This window comes from Rhincodon typus, chromosome 4 (assembly GCF_021869965.1).
Source record: "Rhincodon typus isolate 14 chromosome 4, sRhiTyp1.1, whole genome shotgun sequence".
NCBI classification, from domain to species: Eukaryota; Metazoa; Chordata; class Chondrichthyes; order Orectolobiformes; family Rhincodontidae; genus Rhincodon; species Rhincodon typus.
In genome coordinates this window covers 18,807,928-18,831,826 of record NC_063335.1, presented here as the reverse complement: position 1 = coordinate 18,831,826, position 23,899 = coordinate 18,807,928, and the positions used below count along the sequence as shown (strand labels likewise).

General features: G+C 42.0%; 1 protein-coding gene across 1 annotated transcript in view; it reads right to left on the bottom strand.

The window, feature by feature from the left end:
- The window catches only part of LOC109916719 (lethal(3)malignant brain tumor-like protein 3), a 261,219-nt gene that overhangs the window by 106,128 nt on the left and 131,192 nt on the right, over positions 1–23,899 (bottom strand). Inside the window, exons 16-17 of the mRNA XM_048595657.1 lie at positions 19,454–19,568; positions 12,382–12,484 (exon numbers count right to left, since the gene is read on the bottom strand). Of these exons, the coding sequence (XP_048451614.1) occupies positions 12,382–12,484; positions 19,454–19,568 (218 nt within the window). The remainder of the gene's footprint in view (positions 1–12,381; positions 12,485–19,453; positions 19,569–23,899) is intronic.

Sequence of the window (23,899 nt, the reverse complement as noted above, 5' to 3'; positions counted from 1 at the left end):
ATGCTGCTTGGCCTGCTGTGTTCATCCAGCCCTGCACCTTGTTGTCTTAAATTGGACACAAGATTGGCTTGATGGTAGGAAGCAGAGGGTAATAGTGGAAGGATGCTAGTCAGCCTGGAGGCCTTTGACTAGTGGTGTGCCTAAAGGGTCAGTGCTGGGCCCATTGCTGTTTGTTATCTGTACATCAGTTCTGATATAACACAATAGTTCCATTCTCATGCGGTCTCGCGTTATTAAAAAACCATGCAATAGCTGCACCATTTAAACTAATGGGGCCGGGATCGCGTTATAGCCAATACAGGTTAGGAAAGTTCACGTTCTACAAATAGTGGTCTAAATTCTTCAATCGCGTTAAAGCCAATTCGCATTGAAGAAATATGCATTATTGCAGAACCAACTGTACCAATGATTTGCATTAGAATGTACAAGGCATGATTAGTAAGTTTGCAGATGACACTAAAATAGGCAATATCGTGGACAGTGAGGAAGGTTAACAGAAATCGCAGCAGGATCTTGATCAGCTGGGGAAGTGGGCCGAGAAATGGCAAATGGACAGCAATATAACTAAGTGTGAGGTGCTTCATTTTGGAAAGTCAAATCAAGGCAAGAGTTTCATAGTAGGGCCTTAAGGAGTGCTGTGCAGTGGAACAGAGGGACCTTGGAGTTCAGGTGCACAGTTCTCTGAAGGTGAAGTCACAGGTAGACAGGGCAGTGAAGAAAGCTTTTGGCACACAGGCCTTCATTGGTCAGCACACTGAGTATCGAAGTTAGGAAGTTATGTTGCAGTTGTACAGGATGTTGTTGAGGCCGCACTTGGAATATCGTGTTAAGTTTTGATCACCTTGCTGTAGGAAGGATGTTATTAAACTGCACAGCTGCCAGACCTGCTGAGCTTTTCCAGCAACTTTGTTTTTGTTCCTGATTTACAGCATCCGCAGTTCTTTTGTTTGGACAAGCTAGGACTTTTTTCTTTAGAGCGTAGGAGAGTGAGGGGGGTGTTCTTATAGAAGCATATAAGGGGCATCAGTTTAAGGTAAGAAGGGAAAGAATAAATGGGAACCTGAGGGGCAACATTAACAACATTTAAAAGGCATTTGGACAAATACATGGATAGGAAAGGTTTAGAAGGATAAAGGCCAAGTGCAGGGAAATGGGGTTAGCGTGGATGGACATTTTGGACCAGTTTGGGCTGAAGGGCCTGTCTCCATGCTGTTGGATTCTATGACTCTAAGAATTCCTCTCCCAGTAGTTTATCTTACCAAAGACTAACACAACCAAGGTAATAGCAGCAAATTGTATAAGCACTGATAGAAAATCAATATTCTATGAGGCATAATTTGCCTGACAAGTGCAGCATGTCAAAGTAAATTGCTTGGAATTATCTAGACCTTTCATCAAGCAGAAATTCTCATGAATATTTAAAATGCATGTTAATGAATGAGTCAAAGCTGTTACTTTTAATTTGTTGACTTGTTGACATCGGGATTTAATAATAGAACTAAACGAAATCTTCACTAAAAACTCATTATAGTGCAGATCTATGCACAATGAAACACAATTAAATGATTAATAAGCCGCAGATAAGAAATTAATTCATGCTTCATAGCCCCAAGTTGAGAGTGCAGGAGTTTGGTATTGCATGTGAAACTTGGAAGTAACTTTAATGTGACTGTGGTTTTTTTTAAACACAGCGACCTCATTAACATTTTACTTCTACATACTGTCTGCTGTTTGGCAGCAGGTGTGACAAAATACTATATGACTACATCTTAACTCCAGTATTTAAAGGACTAATCCAAGGTTGGAATGCACAGGGGTTTGATGTCTGAAGCAGTAGAGGAAACACTCTTGGTATTGAATCAGGACGCTCCACCATCACAACATGCTCCAGTAACACCTTCCTTAATGTACAACTAAGGCAGTTAAGATGATGGAGGATAATCCTCTGTACCCAGCAATGGGAGGAAAATCCCTGCTGTTAACTGAAAGGAGGTGTGGCTAAAGTAACCCCAGCTAGCAACCAATTGAGGTATCACTCATAGATTCAGTGCAGCAAGCTTGCTAATGCCCTAACCAGGTCAGTATTTACCTCAATTTTAGTGTGTGTGTCACTCTCTCTCCCTTGTCCAGTCAACTCCAAGACAAGAGGGAATCATGCCTGACTGATTAATTAGAATTTTTTGAGGATGGAACAAGCGGGAAAAATAAAGGGTAAGCAGTGAATAGAATATATTCAGACTTTCAGAAGGCTTTTGATAAGGTACCACACATTTGGTTACTTAATAAGTAAACAGCCCACGGAGTTGGAGGTAGTATATCAGCCTGGACAAAGGAATGACTAACTAATAGAAGATACAGTTGGGAAAGGGTTGCATTATCAGGATAGCAACCTGTAACTTGTGGTGCACACAGGGATAAATGCTGGGGCCACAATCATTCACTGTATGTGAATGTATGTAGATGACTTGAGGAAAGTGAATGTATTACTGTCAAGTTTGTGAATGGCACAGAAATAGATGGGAAGGCAAGGGGTGAGAATGGCACAAAGAGTCTGCAAAGGGACATACAGAGGTTAAGTGAGAAGGTAAAATCTTAGCAGATGGAACATAATGTGGGGAAATGTGGGGTTATGCGCTTCGGCAGGAAAAATGGAGGAGCTAAATATTATTTAAATGGAGAAAGACTGCAGAAAGCCACATAATAGAGGGATTTGGGAGTCCTTGTTCAAGAATCACAAAAGGCTAGCATCCAAGTTCAGCAGGTAATAGGGACAACAAATGGAATGTTGGCCTTAATTTCAAAGGGAATGGAGTTAAATGTAGTGAGGTTTTGCTAAAACTATACAAGGCACTAGAAAGACCATAGCTTGGTCCCCTTATCTAAGAACAGATATAATGGCATTGGAGGCAGTCTGGAGAATGTTTATTAGGCTGATACCAGGTATGAGGGACTGTCTTATTTGGAAAGTATGGGTAGATTGGACCCGTACTCTGGAATTTAGAAGAATGAGAGGCGACCTTATTGAAACATACAAGATTCTTGAGGAACTTGACAGGCTATATGTACAAACTTTGTTTCACTTTGTGGGAGAGTTTAGGACCAAAGGACATAATATAAGGATGTATATTTAAGACAGAGATGAGAAAGAATTTTTTTTCTCTCAGAGGGTAGTGAATCTGTGGAGTTCAGAGAGTCTTCAGCCCACCACATGTATGCTGACAAACAATCACCAAACTACACTAATCCCGAACTTGGTCCAGAGCCAGCTACGCCTCGGCATTTTAAGTACTCGTTCAGATGCTTCTTAAATGTTGTGAGACTACTCACCTCCACTGGGTGAAAAATAATTTTCTCAAATCTCCTTTAAATCGCTTGTTCCTCACCTTAAACATGTGCCGTCTGGTCTTAAGACATGTATGCCCAAGGGAAGAGATTCTCACCATCTACTCTGTCTATGCCTCTGATAATTTTGTATACCTCAATCAGGTCCCCCCTCAGCCTCATCTACTCCAAGGAAAACAAATCCAGCCTATCCAGTCTTTGCTCATAACTGAGATCTTTCATTAAGGCAATATTCTGGTGAATCTCCTCCACAACATTTCCATTTCCTATTGATAGTGTGGCAACTAGAACTGCACACAGTATTCCATTTGTGGCCAAATCAAGGATTTATAAAGTTGTGAAAAGACTTCCTTGCTCTTATATTCTACATCCCAGATAATGAAGGCAAGCCTTCTTTACCACCTGGTCTCCTTGTGCTGGCACCCTCAGGGATACATGGACTTGTACACTAAGGTTCCTTTGCTCCTCAGTACTTCCAAGGGATTTACCATTCACTGTGTATATCCTTCCCTTATTAGACCTCCCAAGATGCATCACCTTGCACTTATCAGTATTAAATCCTATCTGCTACTGCTCTGCCCAATTAACCAGCTGATCAGTATCAAACTGCAGCCTGAGACCATCCTTCTCACCATCAACAACACCACTAATTTTTGTGTCATCTTCAAACTTACTAATTATACCTTCTACATTCACATCCAAGTCACTAATGTACATAACAAACAAGAAGGGTCCCAGCGCCAACCCTTGTGGTACACTGCTGGTCACAGACTTTCAAACAGAAAAACATCCCTTTGCCTCCCATTTGCAAACCAATTCTGGATCCAGTTTGCCAGCTTGCCTTGGATCCCATGGGCTGTTACCTTTTGGACCAGTCTATGTGGGAGCTTGTCAAAGGCCTTACTGAAGTCCATGTAAATCACATCAACTGCACTACCCTCATCAATATACTTAGTCGCCATTTCAAAAAATGCAATTGCATTAGTCAGACAGGATCTCCCTTGAATGAGGGCAGACTTGATAGAGGTCTATAAAATTATGAGATGCACAGATGGGGTTGACGGTCAGAATCTTCTTCCCAGGGCTGAAATGTCTAATATTCAGGGGCATGAACTCAAGGTGAAATGGGGAAAGTTCAAAGGAGATGTGAGGGGCAAGTTAATTTACACGGAAAGTGGTAAGAGTCTGGAACGTGTTGCCAGGGGTGGTGGTGGAGACAGATACATTAGGAGCGTTTAAGGGACTTTTAAGTAAGCACATGAATTTGCAAGAAATGGAGGGATATGGACCAAGGGCAGGCAGAAGGAATTAGTTTACTTTGGCGTCATGTTTGGCATAACATCATGGGTCGAATGGCCCATTCCTGTGCTGTACAACTTTATGTTCTAAATCTGTGCTGACTATCCCTGACCAGTCCCTGCATTTCCATGTGTTAATTAATGCTGTCTTTCAGATTTCCCCTTCATGTTTATTGATACTGACATCTAAATCATGCCTAGCAAACATGACACATCCAGGTGTATCTCCTTATTTCCTTATAGTTCTAACGTAGTCTTAATGGAGACTCCTATTATCCTTCCTCCAAATATGAGGCAGCATCTAACTGTTCCAGTATTTCCATATTGGGTATTATATTGAATTAGAGGAGGTTTGCTTTGAGAACTGTCTACCTTTCCTTCTAAATCACTACTATTGTCTCTGATAACCTGTGATACTCTGACCACCTGACACATTTGCTCCTCCTTATCTTGTTTTGTATGGCTATACTGTTCCATCATGTTTATGTGACACACTAATTCATCTTCCTGGGATCAGGAATATCTATCAATTAAGTTAGTTTAATAAGCTTCCTAACTACCTTGTATGGACCACTGAAATCTACCATTAAAGTCCTGTAAAGGTAATAATACCAATAATTCTCTTCCTGCTTGTAACTTCCCATTTTAACATTTGCCCATTCTTTCATTTTTATCCGTGAAAGCTTTTAGTGCTGCAGTTCCACTTTACATGCTCTTGTAAGACTTTCAAGAAACTTAGATTGTGAACCCACATTGAAAATCTGTGTCAAAAACAGACGTTGCTGGAAAAGCTCAGCTGGCAGCATTTGTGAAGTGAAATCAGAGTTAATGTTTCAGGTCCGGTGACCCTTCCTCAGACCTTTTGGTTTTTATTGAAGATTTGTGTTTTTGTCTTAAAACAGTTCCTTAGTCAATTTTACATGATCTTTCATCTCATGGCTGTCAGTCAATTCAAATGTTCGAAACCCAATAGATTTATTTGGGGAATCTCTGGTAGCATACAGTAAGAAATTTAATCCTTTGTCTCAATCTTGTGGGTATTCTCTCTTTACCACAGAAGGCTCTTGAGGCTAAGGTCTTAAGTATATACAAGGCTGAAATAGACAGATTTTTAATCAGTATCTTAATCAGTAAGGCAATCAGAGGTTACGGGGAAAAGATAGGAAAGTGGAGTGGAGGATGATCAATCAGATCAGCCATGATTTCACTGAATGGCGGAGCAGACTAGAAAGGATGAATGGCCTACTTCCGCTCCTAAGTCTTATGGCCTTCATCATTCTCACACCCACACTCACTGCACGTGCACTCATCCTTATCTTTCTATGAACTTCCTCAGATTCCCAATCTACCACTCATTCTGTTCATTTTTTTCTTTTTTAAATATATTATTGTTATTAGCTGTCTTTGCTTGTTATCCTTACCAGATGCACTACATCCATCAGGTGAACATGTCATTGCAATCATGTTGAGCTGTTCGTACCACCTTTACAGAAAGGCAAGCATGAAGTGAGGGACAGGATCAAATGTGGACTTCCACAGACCTTGCAACTCACAACCCAGAGGAGGCAGTGCAAGATATCTGTGGCATTTCACACAGCTCTAGCCATTATAGAATTCCATAGGCTCATTACGCTTTCAGTGAAGAAAATTCTCTTCATCTCCAAAGCCTTCTGTGACAGAGAATTCCATAAGTTCCCTCGCCTTTGAGAAGCGTTACAGGATTTGAAACGTTAACTCTGCTTCTCTCTCTGTATACAAGCTACATGCCGAGGTTCTCCAGTGCTTTCTGGTTGCGTTTCAGATTTCCAGCATCTTTGTTTTTATTTCTGTGTCTGACTAACTGGATTGATTCTTTTTCTGAGGAGCTAACAAGGGTCAATGAAGAGATGAATCAATGTAGTTTATAAAGTGTTTAGCAGCTTCTGACAAGCCTCTGCATGGAAGACTGATCAGAAAAATAAAGATCTCATGTTCAAAAGGAAATTGGTCGGCTGGATCAAAAATTAGCACATTGGCAGAAAGGGAAGGATAATGGTTAACAGATGTTTGTGTGACTGGAAGGCTGTTTCCAATCATGTTTTACAAGGTTTTTGGTGGGCCCTCTTGTGGCGCAGTGGCAGTGTCCCTACCCCTGTAGCAAGAGGCCTGGGTTCAACTCCCACCTGCTCCAGAAGTGCGTATTAACATCTCTGAACAGGTTGATTAAGAAAAAATAGGTTAAATTAAAAAAAAATATTTACAAGGTTTTAGCTACTAGGTCTCTTGGTTTATGAGACTTATATACCTAAAAGGATTGTGGATGCATTTGTTATAATCTTCCAAAATTCCCCTGATTGGGAAATTGCAAATGTAATTCATCCATTCACAACAGGAGGGAGAACAGAAACAGAAAGTGGGAACTTTTAGACCAGCGAATTAAACTGTGGCATTGGGAAATACTAGAATCTATTTCAAGTAACTATTAGCAGAATATATAGAAAACCATAATCATCAGACAGGACCAATATCGTTTTATGAAAGGGAAATCCTGTTTGGTCGGGTGCTTTAAAGTTGCAATAAACAGGTGGATTAAGGGAAATCAGTAGTATATTTGGATTTCCAAAAGTTTGTTGCACAAGGTAATAGCTCATGGTGTTGTGGGTGATGTATAAGCATGGATACAGGATTGGGCCAACTCACACTAAAGAGGACTGAGATAAATAAGGTGTAGAGCTGGATGAACACAGCAGGCCAAGCAGCATCAGAGGAGCAGGAAGGCTGACGTTTCGGGCCTAGACCCTTGTTATCTCAGATTCTCCAGCATCTGCAGTTCCTACTATCTCTGAGATAAATAAGTTGATTTCTGGCAAACAGTAACTAAAAAAGTGTCACAGGATTCAGCAAGAGGACCTCAACTATTTACAATATCTGGTAATAACTTGGATGAAGAGTTTGATGGTATTGTAGCTGAAGTTGCTGATAACACAAAGAAAAGCAGGAAATAAGTTGTGAGGAGATCGCAAGATCGTATTTTCAACACGGAGGCCAAAATCAGGAGGTGGGACTAATCCAGCATTTACAATCTTGTCTCCATCTTGAAATTGCCAGCATGCAGGATCTTGTTGGGATCCAAGTTTATTTGGCCAGGAGGCAGGAGTGGAGGCAGGAAGAGTCTAGAATGGGCTGGTGATAAGGCTGGCTTCCCTCCCCAAAAGTCCTGAGCCTGTGCTTCCACAGCAATCAGCACTGGCTCTGCTAATTATAGGTGAACATTCTGACTATTTTAAAACACTCTCACGCTATCCTCTCATTCATTATCTACTTTAAGAGCAGAATTGAAACCCTACTGGAGCGAGGCAGGTTGAAGGGTGATCTTATAAAAGTTTATAAAATCATGAGGGGTATAGATAGGGTTAATGGTAGGTGTCCTTTCCCTAGGATGGGGGATTTCAAGACTAAGGGGCACATTTTTAAGGTGAGCGGAGAAAGATTTAAAAAAGACATAAGAGGTGAATTTTTTACACAGAGAGGGTGGTTCGTGTGTGGAATGAACTTCCTGAGGAACTGGTGGATGTGGGCAAATTACAATGTTTAAAAGATATTTGCATAAGTCCACAAATAGGAAAGGTTTGAAGGGATATGGGCCGGGAGTAGGCAGGTGGGACTAGTTTAGTTTCGGATAATGTTCAGCATGGACTGGTTAGATCGAAGGGTTTGTTTCAGTGCTGTATTACTCTACGACTATGACTCTTTCACTGGAAGATACCAAATATTCCATAAAACTCTACATAATCAAAATGGGCCTTCAAAGCTTCTGTATAAACAATGGAAAGCTCTGATAAAGAACAGGCTGTTGCATTGCAGCCAAGAGGCCATGAAACTTTTGAGTAAACAGTCAGAAGAACTGCTATCTCAAGAAACGTCTAGTTGGAATATATGAAAGCAATGATAAAAGATGAAACATTTACATTTAATTATCCAACCAGGTCACACTTTCAAAAGCGTGAAGTGTACTTTCCTTTCTCATCCGTCAAATGAACTGTTGTAGCTTATCTGATGACTTTTCTACATTTAGAACATCGATCTGTCACTTGACAGTTGGCCTAAGTAATATCTGGGAAATGTATTGTTTACATCTTGCAATCAAAGCACTGTCATAACTTGCCTTACTGAGCACAGCTACAACTTGTGTTAAAGCATTCAATGAAGATTTATAAAAGAAGAAAAACCATTATATTCATGTTTTAAACTACAACCACCTTCATCCCTGGTTCACACCTTCATGCAGCTGATGTACAACCCAACAGATTCTAAGATCAAGCTGCCTCTGAAAATTAGACAGACTGACCCAAGAGAGGCTCTCAGTGAACCCACAACACTGTTGAAAGCTTCCTTTAGAGGAAGGGGCAGGTTGCAGGGCCCTGTCCTCCCTCTCCCAGATGAAAATGGCCAAAGGCAGGAACAGAGACAGCATCTCTGGCCACCTTACTGGATGGCCATTTTTCATTCTGTCCTGCCTCTGTTTGTCAGTGACTGTGACTGTGAAAATCTGGATAAAAGAGTCTGCATTGGGATGCAGATAAGCAACATGAGCGGGCAAAAATTTATCAGATGGAGTACAGTGTGGGAAAACTTGAGGCATATCCACTTTAGTAGAAAAACGAGAAAAGCAAAATATTGCTCAAATGGAGACAGAAAGAGACAGAGAGAGAGACAGAGACTACAAAATGCTGCCATGGAGAGATCTTGGAGTTCTCTGCATTTATCATGAAAAAATTAGCAGCCAGGTACACAGGTTATTCTGAGAACTCAGATTTCTGAAGAACAGTCGTACTGGACTTGAAACGCTAATTCTGTCTCTTTCTCTCTCTCCCCACTACAACCACCCCCCGCCCACCCACCCCCCAAACCCTCAGAGATGCTGTCAGACCTGCTCAGTCTCTCCAACAATTTCTGGTTTTAATTTCATCGCAATATTGGGTTTAACTTGTCAGGTTTTTGATAAGCATCATCAGCCACATTTGAAAAGGGCATCACTGGCCATTTAGCAGTATGCAACTAGGTCCAAGGATGTCAGGCAGCATAAAGTGCTGCAGGACAAGGACATCACAGGTCTTCATGAATCTTTTCTTGGTCGCACACCAACTGGTCATCAATCAAGTGAAAGTTGTTCTCCTGGCTGAGCTGGGGTTGTATAGACAGTACAGGTTGCAGGGAGCTAGTTGGAAATGCAAACCCAAGCTCTCATCTATCCTGAATGGCATCAGCTCCATGCTGTTTATATAATCACAAGTCCTTCACTGACATGTCTTATGCATTTGTCAACTGATTGCGAGATCCTGAAATTTCTCAGGCACAGCCCAGGAAGAATTTAAAGCCAAAAATGTTGAGAACGGTGTCACTTCTGTTGCGACTGGTAGAACATGGCTGCCCGATGCAGCAGGCAGCATGGCGCCTTCCAGTAGGTGGCGTTTATCTGCCTCCTCCTGACCTGAGCCTTTGAAGCACTCCTCTTTTGCCATAACAGTGGAATGCAGCCTCTGCATTTTGGAGAATGCACCACAGCTACTCCCAGACTTGCAACCTCCTGATGCTCCCTAGCTGCAGATCTCAGTACAACAGGCTATCCAGTCACAAACAGCTCAGCAGCACACTGCTGGTCATATGGTCCTCATCCAAGGTCCAATCTAAGGCAGCTAAAGTGCCACCCATGCAATTCACAAAATATCCAAGTAAATGTTCAACATCAAAAGTGCTGTGAACAAATAAGAAAGAAATTGTTAAATATTGTGTATTTCCAGCAGTATTTTCAGGAGATGGAATTAGACCCCTCCAGCAGCCATTGTGTTCTTCCTTCATTTTCAGTGGTAAATTTCAGCAAGTCCAGGAAACTTGTGAACAGTTTATTAAATCGTAAGCCAGTGAAACATGGCTCAAATTGAACAGCTAGGAAAGTTATGGCTCTTGAAAGTTGCTTGCAAGAAGGCAGCCTAATGCACGAGTTAAGTGTAGAATTGGTGAGTTGGAGCCGGCTTTTCAATACCCTTCATATCTTTCCTAATTTTAACTAGCCCACATACACTTAATCTTATGCTAGTGCCAATCATGGCACCCAACCATTCATTCACTCATCTTTATTAGATGCCTTTATGGAAGTCCCATAAGACTCTTGCTAATTTCCTGTAAAAGCAGTGTGACAAGAATATTAGATAACAAGGTGTAGAGCTGGATGAACACAGCAGGCCAAACAGCATCAGAGGAGCAGGAAGGCTGACATTTCGGACCTAGACCCTTTTTCAGAAAATTTCTTTCTGAAGAAGGGTCTAGGCCCGAAATGTCAGCTTTCCTGCTCCTCTGATGCTGCTTGGCCTGCTGTGTTCATCCAGCTCTACACTTTGTTATCTCAGATTCTCCAGCATCTGCAGTTCCTACTCTCTCTGACAAGAATATTAGTTTTCTGAGCCAAGATTTGACTGAGTCAACATGAGCAGTGGTCTTAATAATGTGACAGGGCAAAATACGATATGACTCTCGTTGCAAACAAGCATATTTTCTAACTCATTCTCTGCCACGTCGCTGTTGCTCAGTCGGCAGCATTCTTGCCTGAATCAAAATATTCCTGGTTCAAATCCTACAACAGGACTACAACAGAGCAAAAACAAACAAGGCTGACACTCTATTCCAATACTGAATGAGTGATTCACTATCAGAAGTGCTGTCTATCAGATAAGGTGTTAAACAAAGACCTCACCTGTCTGTTCAGGTGTGTAGGATCCCATGGCCCTATTTTTGAAGAAGAACAGGGGATTAATTCCTGTTGTCCTGACTAATATTTAACCCCTCAATCAGATTAAGAACAGATTACCGAGTTATTGTCATAATGTTGTTTGTGGGAGTTTGTCTTGCATGGGTTAGTTACTGCAGTCGCTACATTACAACAGTATTTCAAATTTTACAGCTGCAAGCCTTTCATTAAACCTGCCTGTCATACCAAAGCTTGTCACTTTTTAGTCTATGTGATTGAGTCACATGTAGTTCCAGCTTTGGGTCTTCCAAGAAATTGATGCACATTTGCAAGGCTGATGGTGCTGTACTTCACAGCATCACATGACTGAGGGCTGGATAAAGCTGGCCTCTGAAATTAACTCCTGCCATGACACTGTCTGCTCTTCATGCCTGTCCCTCGTCCTGTATACCCCCAGCCTAAGAGCTTTCTCTACTTCTCCTTGTCCTGTTGCCTGGCTGGCTAAACACAATCACTAGGGATCTGCAGGTCAGTTGCTCCTTCGACTGGAGAGAATGTACAGCCTTGAGCTTCCATACAAGCAGAGCCCCACTTCCAGTTGGGCCAGAATAAGAAACCACTGCCCCCTTTCACTGCTCCCAGCTAAATAATGCTGGATATAGGAGACTGAGAGTGATGTTCAGTCACCATGTGCACATTGTAGTAAGGGGTGGGATCAGATAGGAAAGAGGCACTTCAGCCTCATTAACAATTTTCAAATAGCAGCTCATTGATCTAATTCAGACAGGAGGCTACTTAAACATGCATACTGGATGTTACTCCAGTTCACCAGTTTGGCTGGCACAAAGAAAACTGGGTCTTGTTTGAATGCAAACTGCAAACAGCTGTACCACATCTACAATGTGCATTAGCTGTAAAAGAAGGGACATTGTTGCTCTGCACTCAGTTCTGAAAACATGAAGGAGCATTCACAATACAGTCCTATGTCTGAAAGAGCTGAAAGTTTTTCCCACTCACCTATGATGGCCCGTATATCGGGCACCTTTGATGTGCCCAACACCTTTGCATCCAGGCGTTGGGCATCCTCCAGGAGTTGGAACTGCAACAAGGTCTTGTGAAGCTGAAAAGGAAAAAGGCAGAAAAAGCTGATGCAAAATTGTGTAATATTAACCTTCTGGAAATTTAGGAAATAGAGGAAATCTAAAGCCGAAGTTTTGGATGATTTAAACCCATCCAGATTAAACCATAACTTCAACCTGTTATCTGGCAACTCTTTAAAAAAAAAAGTAACTTTAATTTTCTGTTGGAGATCAATTGTGAACTCAGTATATCTTAGAATTTTGTTTCATTCACTTCTAAAGTTTGTAAAGTAAAAATTAAGTATAAAGACATACATCAGCTGCAGGACAGTAATCACAGCAAGGCTTCTGATGACATAACAAACTATAAAGAGCCGAACACTTGACAATATTATATTGTGACATTTAATGGGAACTGGGTTGCTTTTTTGTTTTTCTTCCATTTTGGACGTCATGACAGAGACGCTTAGTTGAATCAATGCACAATGAGCTAGCCACAAAGAAGATTTAACAATTGTGCCTGCAGTCTGGGAAATCCTGATCCAGCTGGACAAATATTCACTTTGAAAGAGAGAAAAGGAGGTCCATGGCTATTCTGTTAAACCTAAATATAGGGAATTGTGTGGATGTGAAATCCGAGCTGGCTAAAATGAGTTCAGAAACCCGGTTAAATGGTAGATCAGTAGAGCTGCATTGATAGACTTTTGAGGAGATCTCTAATAACTCTCAGCAAAAAAAAACTCAGTAAGAATCTTTCAGAAGGATGTTTCATCTGTAGATAGATAAGGGAGATAAGGATTAAAAACATTATACAAACCCACAAAGATTAGTGGCGGGTCAAAGGAGTGGACACCATTTAAGAAGAAGAAAATGGTTAAAAAGATAATAAAAAGGCACAAAGCAGTATATGAGAAAAAACTATCAAGTAATATAAAACAGATTGTAAGGATTTTAACCAAGCATTTGACAAGGGGAAAACAAAAGTAACTAAAGCTAGTGTTAGTCCTTTAGAGAGCGAGGCTGTAGAATTAGCAATGAAAAATAAATAAAGGGTAGTAGCTTTAAACAGGTGCTCTCACAGTAGACAACTTAGAAAACTTTCCAAACATAACTGAAAACCAAGAAGTGATAGGGAGAAAAACACCCAAAGAACTGTGGATGCTCGAAATCAGAAACGAAAACAGAAATTGCTGGAAAATTCAGGTCTGGCAGTATCTGTGGACAGAAAGCACAGTTAACGTTTCAGGTCAAGTGACCCATCTTGAGAACTGATGGTAGGAAAAGGTTGATATATATGCTGAAGGTGAAATGGGGGGAGGAGGGAGAAGGAAACGATAGGTGAAGATGGAGCCCAGAAACAGAGAAAAACAGCTGGGCGGACAAAGGAGTGAGTAAAGGTCAGCCTGGCAGAATCAAGAGCTGCTAATGGGGACCATCAGTGGCTGACAAGAGGTTGTGTGGGTAGCAGCCCATGTGTGACAAGGCTTGGTGTGTGGGGCTTGGGGTATGGACGTAGGAAAATGCTCGGAAAATGATTGAATTTGATATTGAGTCCAGAAGGCTGCAGAGTTCCCAAGTGGAAAATGAGGTACTGTTCATTCAGAGATAACAAAGTGTGGAGTTTCCGGTCAGCTTTCCTGTTCCTCTGATGCTGCCTGGCCTGCTGTGTTCTTCCAGCTCCACACTATGTTGTCTCCGACTCCAGCATCTGCAGTTCTAGCTATCTTACTGTTCTTTCAGCTTGTGTTGAGCTTCACTGGAGCACTGCAGTAAGCCTGAGACAGAGGAACACAGTGGTGTGATGAAGTGGCAGGCAATTGGAAGCTCAGCTCATTACTGTGGATAGAACATAAGTGTTCTGCAAAGCAGTGGCCCAGTCTGTGCCTTGTCTCGATGTAGAGAAGACCACATTGTGGGCAGCAAATACAGCAGACCCTTCTGAGGAAGGGCCACCGGATCTGAAACATTAACTCTGACTTCTCTGCACAAATGCTGGCAGATCTACTGAGCTTTTCCAGCAATCTCTATTTTTGTTACAGCAGATTATATTGACTGAAGTTCAGGTGAGTGAAGTGCTGCTTCACCTGGAAGGTGTGCCTGCGGCCGTGGATGGTGAGGAGGAAGGAAGTAAATAGGCAGGTGTTATGTCTTCTGCGACTGGACGGGAAGGTCCTGTGGAGATGTGGGGAGGCGTTGGGAGTGGAGAAAGAGTGAACCAGGGTGTCCCAGAAGGAACGGTCCCTGTAAAGGCTGACAGGGAAGGAGAATGTGTGTCTAGTGGTGGCATCATGCTGGGGATTGCAGAAATGACGGCTAATGATCCTTTGCATGTGGATGTTGGTGGGTTGGTAGGTGAGGACTGGGGCACCCTATCGCTGTTGTGGGAGGGAAGAGAACGGGTGAGGGCGGAGGTGCGGGAGATGGGTCCGACAGGGTTGGGGGCCCTGTCAACTACAGTGACGGGGGATCCTCGGTTAAGGAAGAAGGTAGAAATTTCGGAGGCACTCTTATAGAAACTTGCATCATCAGAACAGATGTGACAGAGATGGAGAAACTGGGAGAATGGAACACTGTCCTGCAGGAATGAAGGTGTGGGGACGTAGAGTGAAGGTAACTGAGGAAGTGAGTGGGTTTTTGGTGGATATTGGTGGTCAGCCTATCCCCAAAAATGGAAAGAGATGTTGAGGAACGAAAGCGAGGAGTCAGAGATGGACCAGGTGAAGAAGAGAGCAGAGTAGAAATTGGAAGCGAAACAGATCAATTTTTCCAATTGTAACGAGAGAGAGGGAAGCAGCACCAGTGATGCAATTGATATACCAGAGAAAGAGTTGTGGGTACTGGCTGGAATAGGACTGGAACAAGGAATGGGTACCCATGGCCATCCCTTTGATCTGAAGAAAGTGAGAGAAGTTGTTCAGAGTGAGGATGAGCTTGGCGAGACCGTGGAGGGTGGTGGTGGACGGGGCCGGTTCAGGCCTTTTTTCCAGGAAGAAGCCGAGAGCCTTGAGACCATCCTGATGGGGGATGGATGTGTAAAGGGATTGTACATCCATGGTCCGTCGGAAGTGGCTGGAACCCACAAACTGAAAATTCCAAAACTGACGTAAAGCGTCAGAAAAATCATGGATGTAATTGGAAAGGACTGGACAAGGGGTGGAAAAAATTGAGTCCAAGTAGGAAACGATGAGTTCTGTGGGGCAGGAGCAGGGAGAAACAATGGGCCTGCCCAGGCAGTCCTGTTTGTGGATTTTGGGAAGGAGGTAGAAAAGTGGGCTCTGCAGAGCTGAGAGACCATGAGCTTTGTGACTGGTGGGGAGATTACCAGATGAAATGAGATTAGTGACCATTGTGGACACAATCAAAGTAAAATGATGACAATCACCAGAGGAAAATTCCTGGTCCTAAAGGCTGTGATAATGCCAGATGGCTTCCAACTGATGGTTTAAAAAAACATGGTGGCACGAATAGAAAATGCATTTGCTTTAATCTTCCAAATTTCCTAGGATTCTGGAAGGGTCCCAGCAGAATGGAAAATAGCAAACTTAACACCTTTTATTCAAGAACACATGAAGGCAAAAAAACAGGTAACTACAGGTCAGCTGGCCTAATATTTGTCATTGTGGATGGCTCTAATCCATTATTCAGGAAATCAAAAAAATCAGGATGCAATCAGACAGAGCTAACATGGGCTCTGTGATGAAGAAATCATGTTTAACTAATCTATTGTGTTTCTTTTTTAAACCAATGTAACATTCATTGTGGACGGGGGAACCCTTATATCTGGTATACTTGGACCTGCAAAAGGAATTTGATACATTCACCTTTGTGGTATTTTAAAGGATAAGAACACATGGTGTAGGGAATAACATAACAGCATGGATAAAAAAAGATGTTAGCTAACAGAAATTAAGGAAAAATGAGCATTTTTCAGGTTGGCAAGCTGTGACTAGCAGAGTGCCATAGGGATCAGTGCTGGGTCCTCAGTTATTAACACCACATATGAGCAATTTGACAGGATTGAAGGTATGGTAAGTAAATTTGCCAACAGGGAGTATAGTAGGGGTCTGAGGACACATCCTTGGGGGGCTCCAGTGTTGAGTGCTATTGTGGAGGAGGTGCAGTTACCTATCCTCACTCATTGCGGCCAATGGGTCAGAAAGCTGAGGATCCAGTTGCAGAGGGTGGAGCCGAGACCAAGGTCTCGGAGTTTTGATTTCGGTGTGGAGGGGATAACGGTGTTGAAGATGGAGTTGTAGTCAACGAGCAGGAGTCTGACGTAGGTGTCTTTGAATTCCGGATGTTCCAGGGATGAGTGCAGGCCTAGGGATATGGCATCCTCTGTGGACCTGTTACATCGATAAGCAAATTACAGGGGATCGAGGCAGGCTGGGAGACTGGAGTCGATGTGGGCCATGACCAGCCTCTCGAAGCACGTCATGATTGTACAGGTCAGAGCCACTGGGTGGTAGTCACTAAGGCACATTGCATGTGCTTTCTTAGGTACAGGGATGATGGTGGTCTTCTTCAAGCAGGTGAGGGACTTTGGCTTGTGGGAGGGAGAGTTTGAAGATGTCGGTGAATGCTTCCACCCGTTGGTCTGCACAAGTTCTGAGTGCTCGGTTGGAGACACCGTCCAGGCCTGTCGTTTTCCTTGGGTTGACTCCCAGGAAGACCGGTCTGACGTCTGCAGCAGTGACCGAGGGAGCAGGTGTGACCGGGGGTCTCGGGGCAAGCGTCACTGCATCGCTGACATTCTGCTCAAACCGAGCATCAAAACCATTGAGCGTGTCAGAGAGGGATGTGTTTTTGTCTGCTATCCTGCTCTGCTCCATATTGTATCCCGTAATGTTGTTTAGGCCTTACCACAGGCGGCAGGAATCTGTTTAGTAGGTTTAGGCTTCTAATGTGGTCCAGTACTGCCTGTTGGCATCCCTGATGGCTTTGTGCAGGTCATGTCTGGATTTCCTGAATTGGTCTGGATCATCAGACTCGAAACGGGAACAGGAAAGCAGGACACTATTTAAATGTAGTGGGATTATATGGCTTGGTGGTTTAGAGGGAACTGTGTGTCCTGCTACATTCATCATAAAAAGTTGGTATGCAGATACAAGGAATATTAGGAAGGCGCATGGAATTTTGTTGTTTATTACAAAGGGAATGGAATATAAAAGTAGGGAGGTTTTACTGCAGCTGTATAGGGATTAGACCTGGAATACTGTATGTGGTTTTGGTCATTTTACTTGAAAAAAAATTGCTTCAAAAGCAGTTCAGAGAAGTTTCATGTGACTCATGCCCAGGATGAAGGACTTACCTTGTGAGTAAAGGTTCAACATGTTAGAGCTCTATCTGTTGCAGTTTAGAAGAATGAGAGGTGATCTTTTTGAATGATGTAAGATCTCGAGAGGTGTGGATTGTGGATGCCTCCCTGGAGGCAGTTTCCTCTAGGGGAGGAGGGAGACTAGGGAACATAGCTGAAGAATAAGAGGTCTTCCTTTCAAGACTAATTTGATTTTTTTTTCTCTCAGTCTTATTAAATTATGAGAAGAGAAAAATTTAAAAAAGACAAGGGACAAACCTTTTTACGCAGAGAGTGGTTTGTGTGTGGAATGAACTTCAAGAGGAAGTGGTGGACGTAGGTACAGTTAGAACATTTAAAATACATTTAGATAAGTCCCTGAATAGGACAAGTTTGGAGGGATATGGACCAAATGCAGGCAGGTGGGACTAATTTAGTTTGGGAACATAGTCAGCATGGATTGGTTGGACCGAAGGGTCTGTTTCCATGCTGCCTGGCTCTAAAAATATGTTCAAGAGTAGATGAATGTATGACAGAGAAGGATTATGGTATACAGACAGGAAAGTAGAGCGAAACTACAACCATTTCTGCCATGATCTTATTGAATTGTGCAGCAGGCTCAAAGAGTAAAGATGCCTACCTAACCCTGCTTCTAAGTCAGAGCAGGCAAACGCTGACAAAAATACCAAGGTTAGCCAGTCTGAATTACGTGATTAGGGTGAGTCTTCTGTGTCCGTGGGCTACACGTCACGGATCCCAAAACGGGCAGAAACTTGCACATTTACAAGACTGCGTACATTTGATGATCCAAGAGGAGTCTCACCATGAAGAAAACACTGCTTGCAGAACATTAATCATTGATGGAAATTCTGAATGTACTTTCTTAAAATATAGGGCTAAATGCTGGGAAATGCTGGGATTGTGGCTGCACTCATGAGCCCAATTTCAATTCACTGCAGGACAGACCAAAGAAAGTGACAACTGCAAACATCAACAGATTTTCAAGACAAATTGGAGCAAGTAAGTAAATTCCATGTTAAGGCATTGAATAATAGACTACAGGTCACAAGGGAATACCTAACAAAGTTAACTTGATTGCAAAGTACAAAATAAAATCACCGAGGGACTGAAGCAAACTTGGCAGAATGGCTCTCACGTATTTAACGATAACCCTATCTGTGCGGTGTCTACACTTGCACTGATCGCCAGGGACCAGAAACCTGTAACTAGAACAATTGGAGAAGGTGGTATGCATGTCCCCAAGGAAGCTTACCCCTCAGACCAGCTGCAAAGAGAGGCAGAAGTTCCTGCAAAATTCGTCACCTTTACACAATCAGGACATCCAGGACAGAGGGTCTTGTGAAGGCAGTCACTCAAACTCGAGGGGCTTGTAATATTTTGAAGAGGGTGGCATGCAGATGAAGTATTCAAATAAAATGCAATTAAGATCAACTTACAGCACCTATTTCTAGTAACGTTCCACACTGTCGTTTACAGCTGGGAAGTCAAGCTAGACAGTCATGGGTAGTCAGCTTCCATGACTGAATTGTGTAACTTGGCAATGGCAATACTGATCTGGTACTACATCATCCTCAATAAAAGGTTAAGAATTATTTCACAAAAGGATTTACTTCTTTTGCATTGGTCAAAACATAGTCGTTCCTCTAAATATGAACAGAAATGCAATTTAAAGTATTTTTTGAAACTCTCTTACAAAGTGGTGGTTGCAGTGGGTGACCTGTCTTGGCACACCATCCAGCAGGGTGAATATCATGGTGATCTGCATCAAACCAAAAATCATAGTTATGACTCCACCCGTCAAAATGGACCTGAAAGAGAACAAAGGAAAATACATCCAATCTTTACTTCTACATTTTTAAGAAATATGCTCAATTTAGGCATAAAAGTGTGTTTTAAATCCCAATAATATTAAGGAGGCAATCTCACCATCTGTTAATATATTAAATGATCAACAATGGAAAAGAGTGGCAATTCCATTTACTGAGGCTAAATTCCACTGGTACTACCACTCCCCTCTCCTCCACCAGCCATGTAGATCCCATCAGATCCAATTACTGTGGGACAGGTGACCAATGCAACAAAGAGGGTGGATCTCCAGTATTTGTCTGTCATTGTGGAGCACGCAGGAAATCTGTCTATCCCAACAACACCCCTCCTCTGGTATTGTTCATCTCAATCCCTGAGCAACAAAGTTCGACAGTCAGGAAAATAAAGTTTCTTGATTTTTTTTTCAGAAATTGGTTCAATGTCACTACCTTGGCCATGGGGTCCATACTCTTCCATTTGGAGTCTGGCACACAGCATTCACTGTTGTTTATCACTTTCCACTTTCAACAGTGTTGGCCATTTAACAGTTGTGTCCCGATCCATTTGGAAAAGTGTATTCCAGGATCATCACAAAAGTTACGTTTTAATCAAAGTACACAAAATCCCCAATTTACCTGTCTGATGGACTTAGATTAACAGAGAACACTCTGCAAGGTTCTGTACTTAACAAGAACAACTATTTATTACAAGTAATTGAATCCCAACCCCAGGCAATTAACTGTGAACTAGCAATATGCCACTCTACTATTTGAATCTCTAACTACCTTTAATAATTCCCCAGACACATACCGACAGACAAAAAAAGTGTAGGTGTTATGAGTGAAGGGGAAAAAATCTGGGGAAACAGTTCAATGGCATTAGGCTTTGATGAAATGTTCCTTCTTTTTCCCAGGACCTTCTCATCTCCTAAGTCCTTCCTTCCAGATTCTCACTTCTGTGCTGAAGACACAGGTGTTTACACATTAACTGCTCTATTTCAGAGTCACTTGAAGTTCAAAGCACACTCAAAAGTCTGCAAGGATTGCAGGATTCCCCATGGTATAGAAATGGACAATGATGTGATGAACACTGCCACACATCTGATTCAAAATAGATTTAATTTCTTCAATGTACACACATATTAATACCGGATATCCTCACAACAGTAGAGATGCATTTGATCCACAGGAACCCTCTGTGCTGGTTTTATTTCAGTGACTAAACCAACTTAAAGAGTGGGCACTGGGCAACAAAGGCTGGTCCCTGACAACATGACTCATGAACCCGATTCCCAATCCATGCACATGTGCACACCATTCATACAGTGAGGGCCGTGCTCCCCCAAGAATTCTGTTGACCTGAAGCAATTATTATGCTCTATGGATGGCTCTGCAGTACTTGGCTGAGCGACGGACGAGGACTTATAACAGGTCAAAATGGCAACTGAAACATCGTTCTGATGCCAACCCATTTTTAGCCAGTTGAACTTGTTCCACCATTCAATTAGATCACAGCTGATCGTCTCCTCAATGCAACTTCCTGCACTATCTCTGCATCTCAATTTCACTAGTATCCAGAAATCTGTTGATTTCTTGTTGAACGTTCTCAAAGACTGAGCTCCCACAGCCCTGTTGGGAAGAGAATTCCAAAGCTTCAATACACACACTGGGAAAAAAATTTCCTCTCATTTTGGCCTTAAGCAGCATACCCCTTATTCCACATTTATGTTCCCTGGTTCTTGACTGACCAGACAGGGTAAACATTCCATCTATATCCTGCCTATCAAGTGCTCTAAGAATTTTACACGTTTCAATGATATTATTCTTTGACACTCTGGATATGGCAGACACTGTTTGCTTATTCTTTCCTCATACCACAATCCCACCATCCCAGAAATTAGTTTGCTGAACCTCTATTGCACTGCTTCTATAGCAAGTACATTCTTCCTTAGATAAGGAAACCAATACTTCAGCTGTGCTCTCAACAGGACTCTATACAACTCAGCAAGGCGTCTTTTCTCTGTAATCACATCCCTTTGTGATAAAGGCCAACGTACCATTTGCCTTCCTCAGTGATTATTGTACCTACTTTTAGTGACTCCTAAACAAGGACACCCAAGTGCTTCTGACCACCAACACTCTCTACTGCGTCATCATTTAAGAAATACTCAGATGTTTGCTTTTTCTACCAAAAGAGACAACTTATTCATATTACATTCCATTTGGCATGTTCTAGCCGATTTGTTTTGCCTGTTTAAATCCTCTTGAAGCCTCCTTGCATCTTCCTCACAACTTACATTCCCACTGAGTTTTGTGTTATCAGAAAAATTGCCAAGTCATTGAAGTGTGTCAGGAGCAGCTGTAGACCTAGCACCAATTTTTGTCGTACCTCCTAGTAGCAGCCTGTTGCCCTGAGAATGACTCATTTATTCCAACACTCTGCTTTCAATCTGTTAACTGATTTTCAATCCATACCAGTATATTACTGTCTATACCATGCGCTTTAATTTTGTTTACGAGCCTTTTGTATCTGATCTTATCAAAATCCTTCTTAACCTCCAGCACACTAGATTCATTGCTTAACCTTTATTTATGAGACAAACGGCACCTTCACACACTCCAATGGGTTTTTTAAACACAATTCCCTTCCATAAAACCATGTTGACTGTCCAGTTTTATAATTCTTTTCTAGGTCTCCCCTTATCTCAGACTTTGTAAGAGATTCAAATACCTTCCTACCATGCATATAAATTAATAGATCTGCAGTTCTCCATTCTCCTTCTCTTCCTCCCTTCTTAAATAGTGGGATTACATTTGCTTACTTTCCAGTCTTTAGGAACCCTGCCATAACTATTAAATCTTGAAAGATAACCAACAGTACATCCATTATTCCTCTAGCCAACTCCTTCAATACTCTGGGATGAAGTTCATCTGCTCCAGGGGATTTATCAACCTTCAATCCAGTTAACTTTTTAAGTACCAGCTCTTTTTTTAATGCTAATTACTTTCCATTCTTCAGTTTCACAAGTCCTGTGGTTTATCTATGGGAAATTTCCTACATCTTCTTCTGGGATATGAAATCATTGTTCAGTTTCTCTGCCATTTCCTTGTTCTGCGCTAAATTCTGCTATCTCCACATGCAATGGGTCCATGTTTGTCTAAGCTAATCTTTTCCTTCTCATTTACCTGAAGATTACAGTTTAGTTTTTGTTTCTTGCTAGATTGTATTCCTACATCAAATTCATGATCACCCTTGCTGAATTCTAATTGCTCCCAATCCTTGGACTTTCTAATTTTTCCAGCATCCTTATTAGCTACCTCCTTTGATTTGCAATGATGAACTTCTTTCGTCAGCCACAGCTGATTCAACTTTCCTGTTGGTTTTTGCTAACTTAAGGAATAGATATATTATGGACCATATAGCTCTTGTTCAAATAATAGCTATTGCCTGTCTGCAATCAGGTCTTTCAACATATTTTTGTAATCCAAAACAGTTTCACTTGTTCAGATTTACCATCCCCGATTCCGAAGACTACCTTTGGCAGTTTGGTGGGACAGAATTAGAGTATTGCTGAAACATTTTGTGGAAGCTTTTTGTTGCACACTCATTGGGACAATTTAAAAAAAAAAAAGCCAATCGAAAGGGAAAACAACATTTATATTATGTGAGAGGACAGTGCTAGTTATTTGGATACTCGTGGAGGTGTTGCCACAGAGAATGCCCCAGTTAAATTCATGTTAGCTCTGATTCAACAAGGCATTGCCTTTAGAAAGTAACCACAGAATGGCCACCAGTTAGCTTGTTGAGTTGCAACAGGTACAGTATATGTATACGTTAAAACAAATATATTAACAAATTTAAATTCTAGTGGGCACAATGGTGCCATTCTTTGAGCTTGACTGGCAATCTAAATTGGTTATCAGCTACGTTCCCTCTAATTTTTTCTGTTACTGCATGGACTTCCCATGTGTATGTTCGGCTGCAGCTTTGGGAACTGGAAGTCAATGCTGGGAACTACATCTGCATGCTGATTTGCTGTGCACAGCCTCATGGCTGAAAGATTGCCAACCTTAAAGGGAACACTGGTTGTCAGCCTAATTCTTTATGTCACATTTCATGTTGGATACTGCTCTGAATTTTCCAAGTGCAGGCTGGTTGGGTAGGATTAGTATCTTGCTTGTTACTGCCAGCCAAAGGCTGATGTGTTGTTGATTCAATTTGCCAGTCTTTGGGACACATGCTGACGGACCTACCACATTCGTCATTTGTTCATGATCCATCTGGCTGCAGTAAAGTGCACGGGGATCCAGAAGAGGAAGGAGAGTCAGTACGC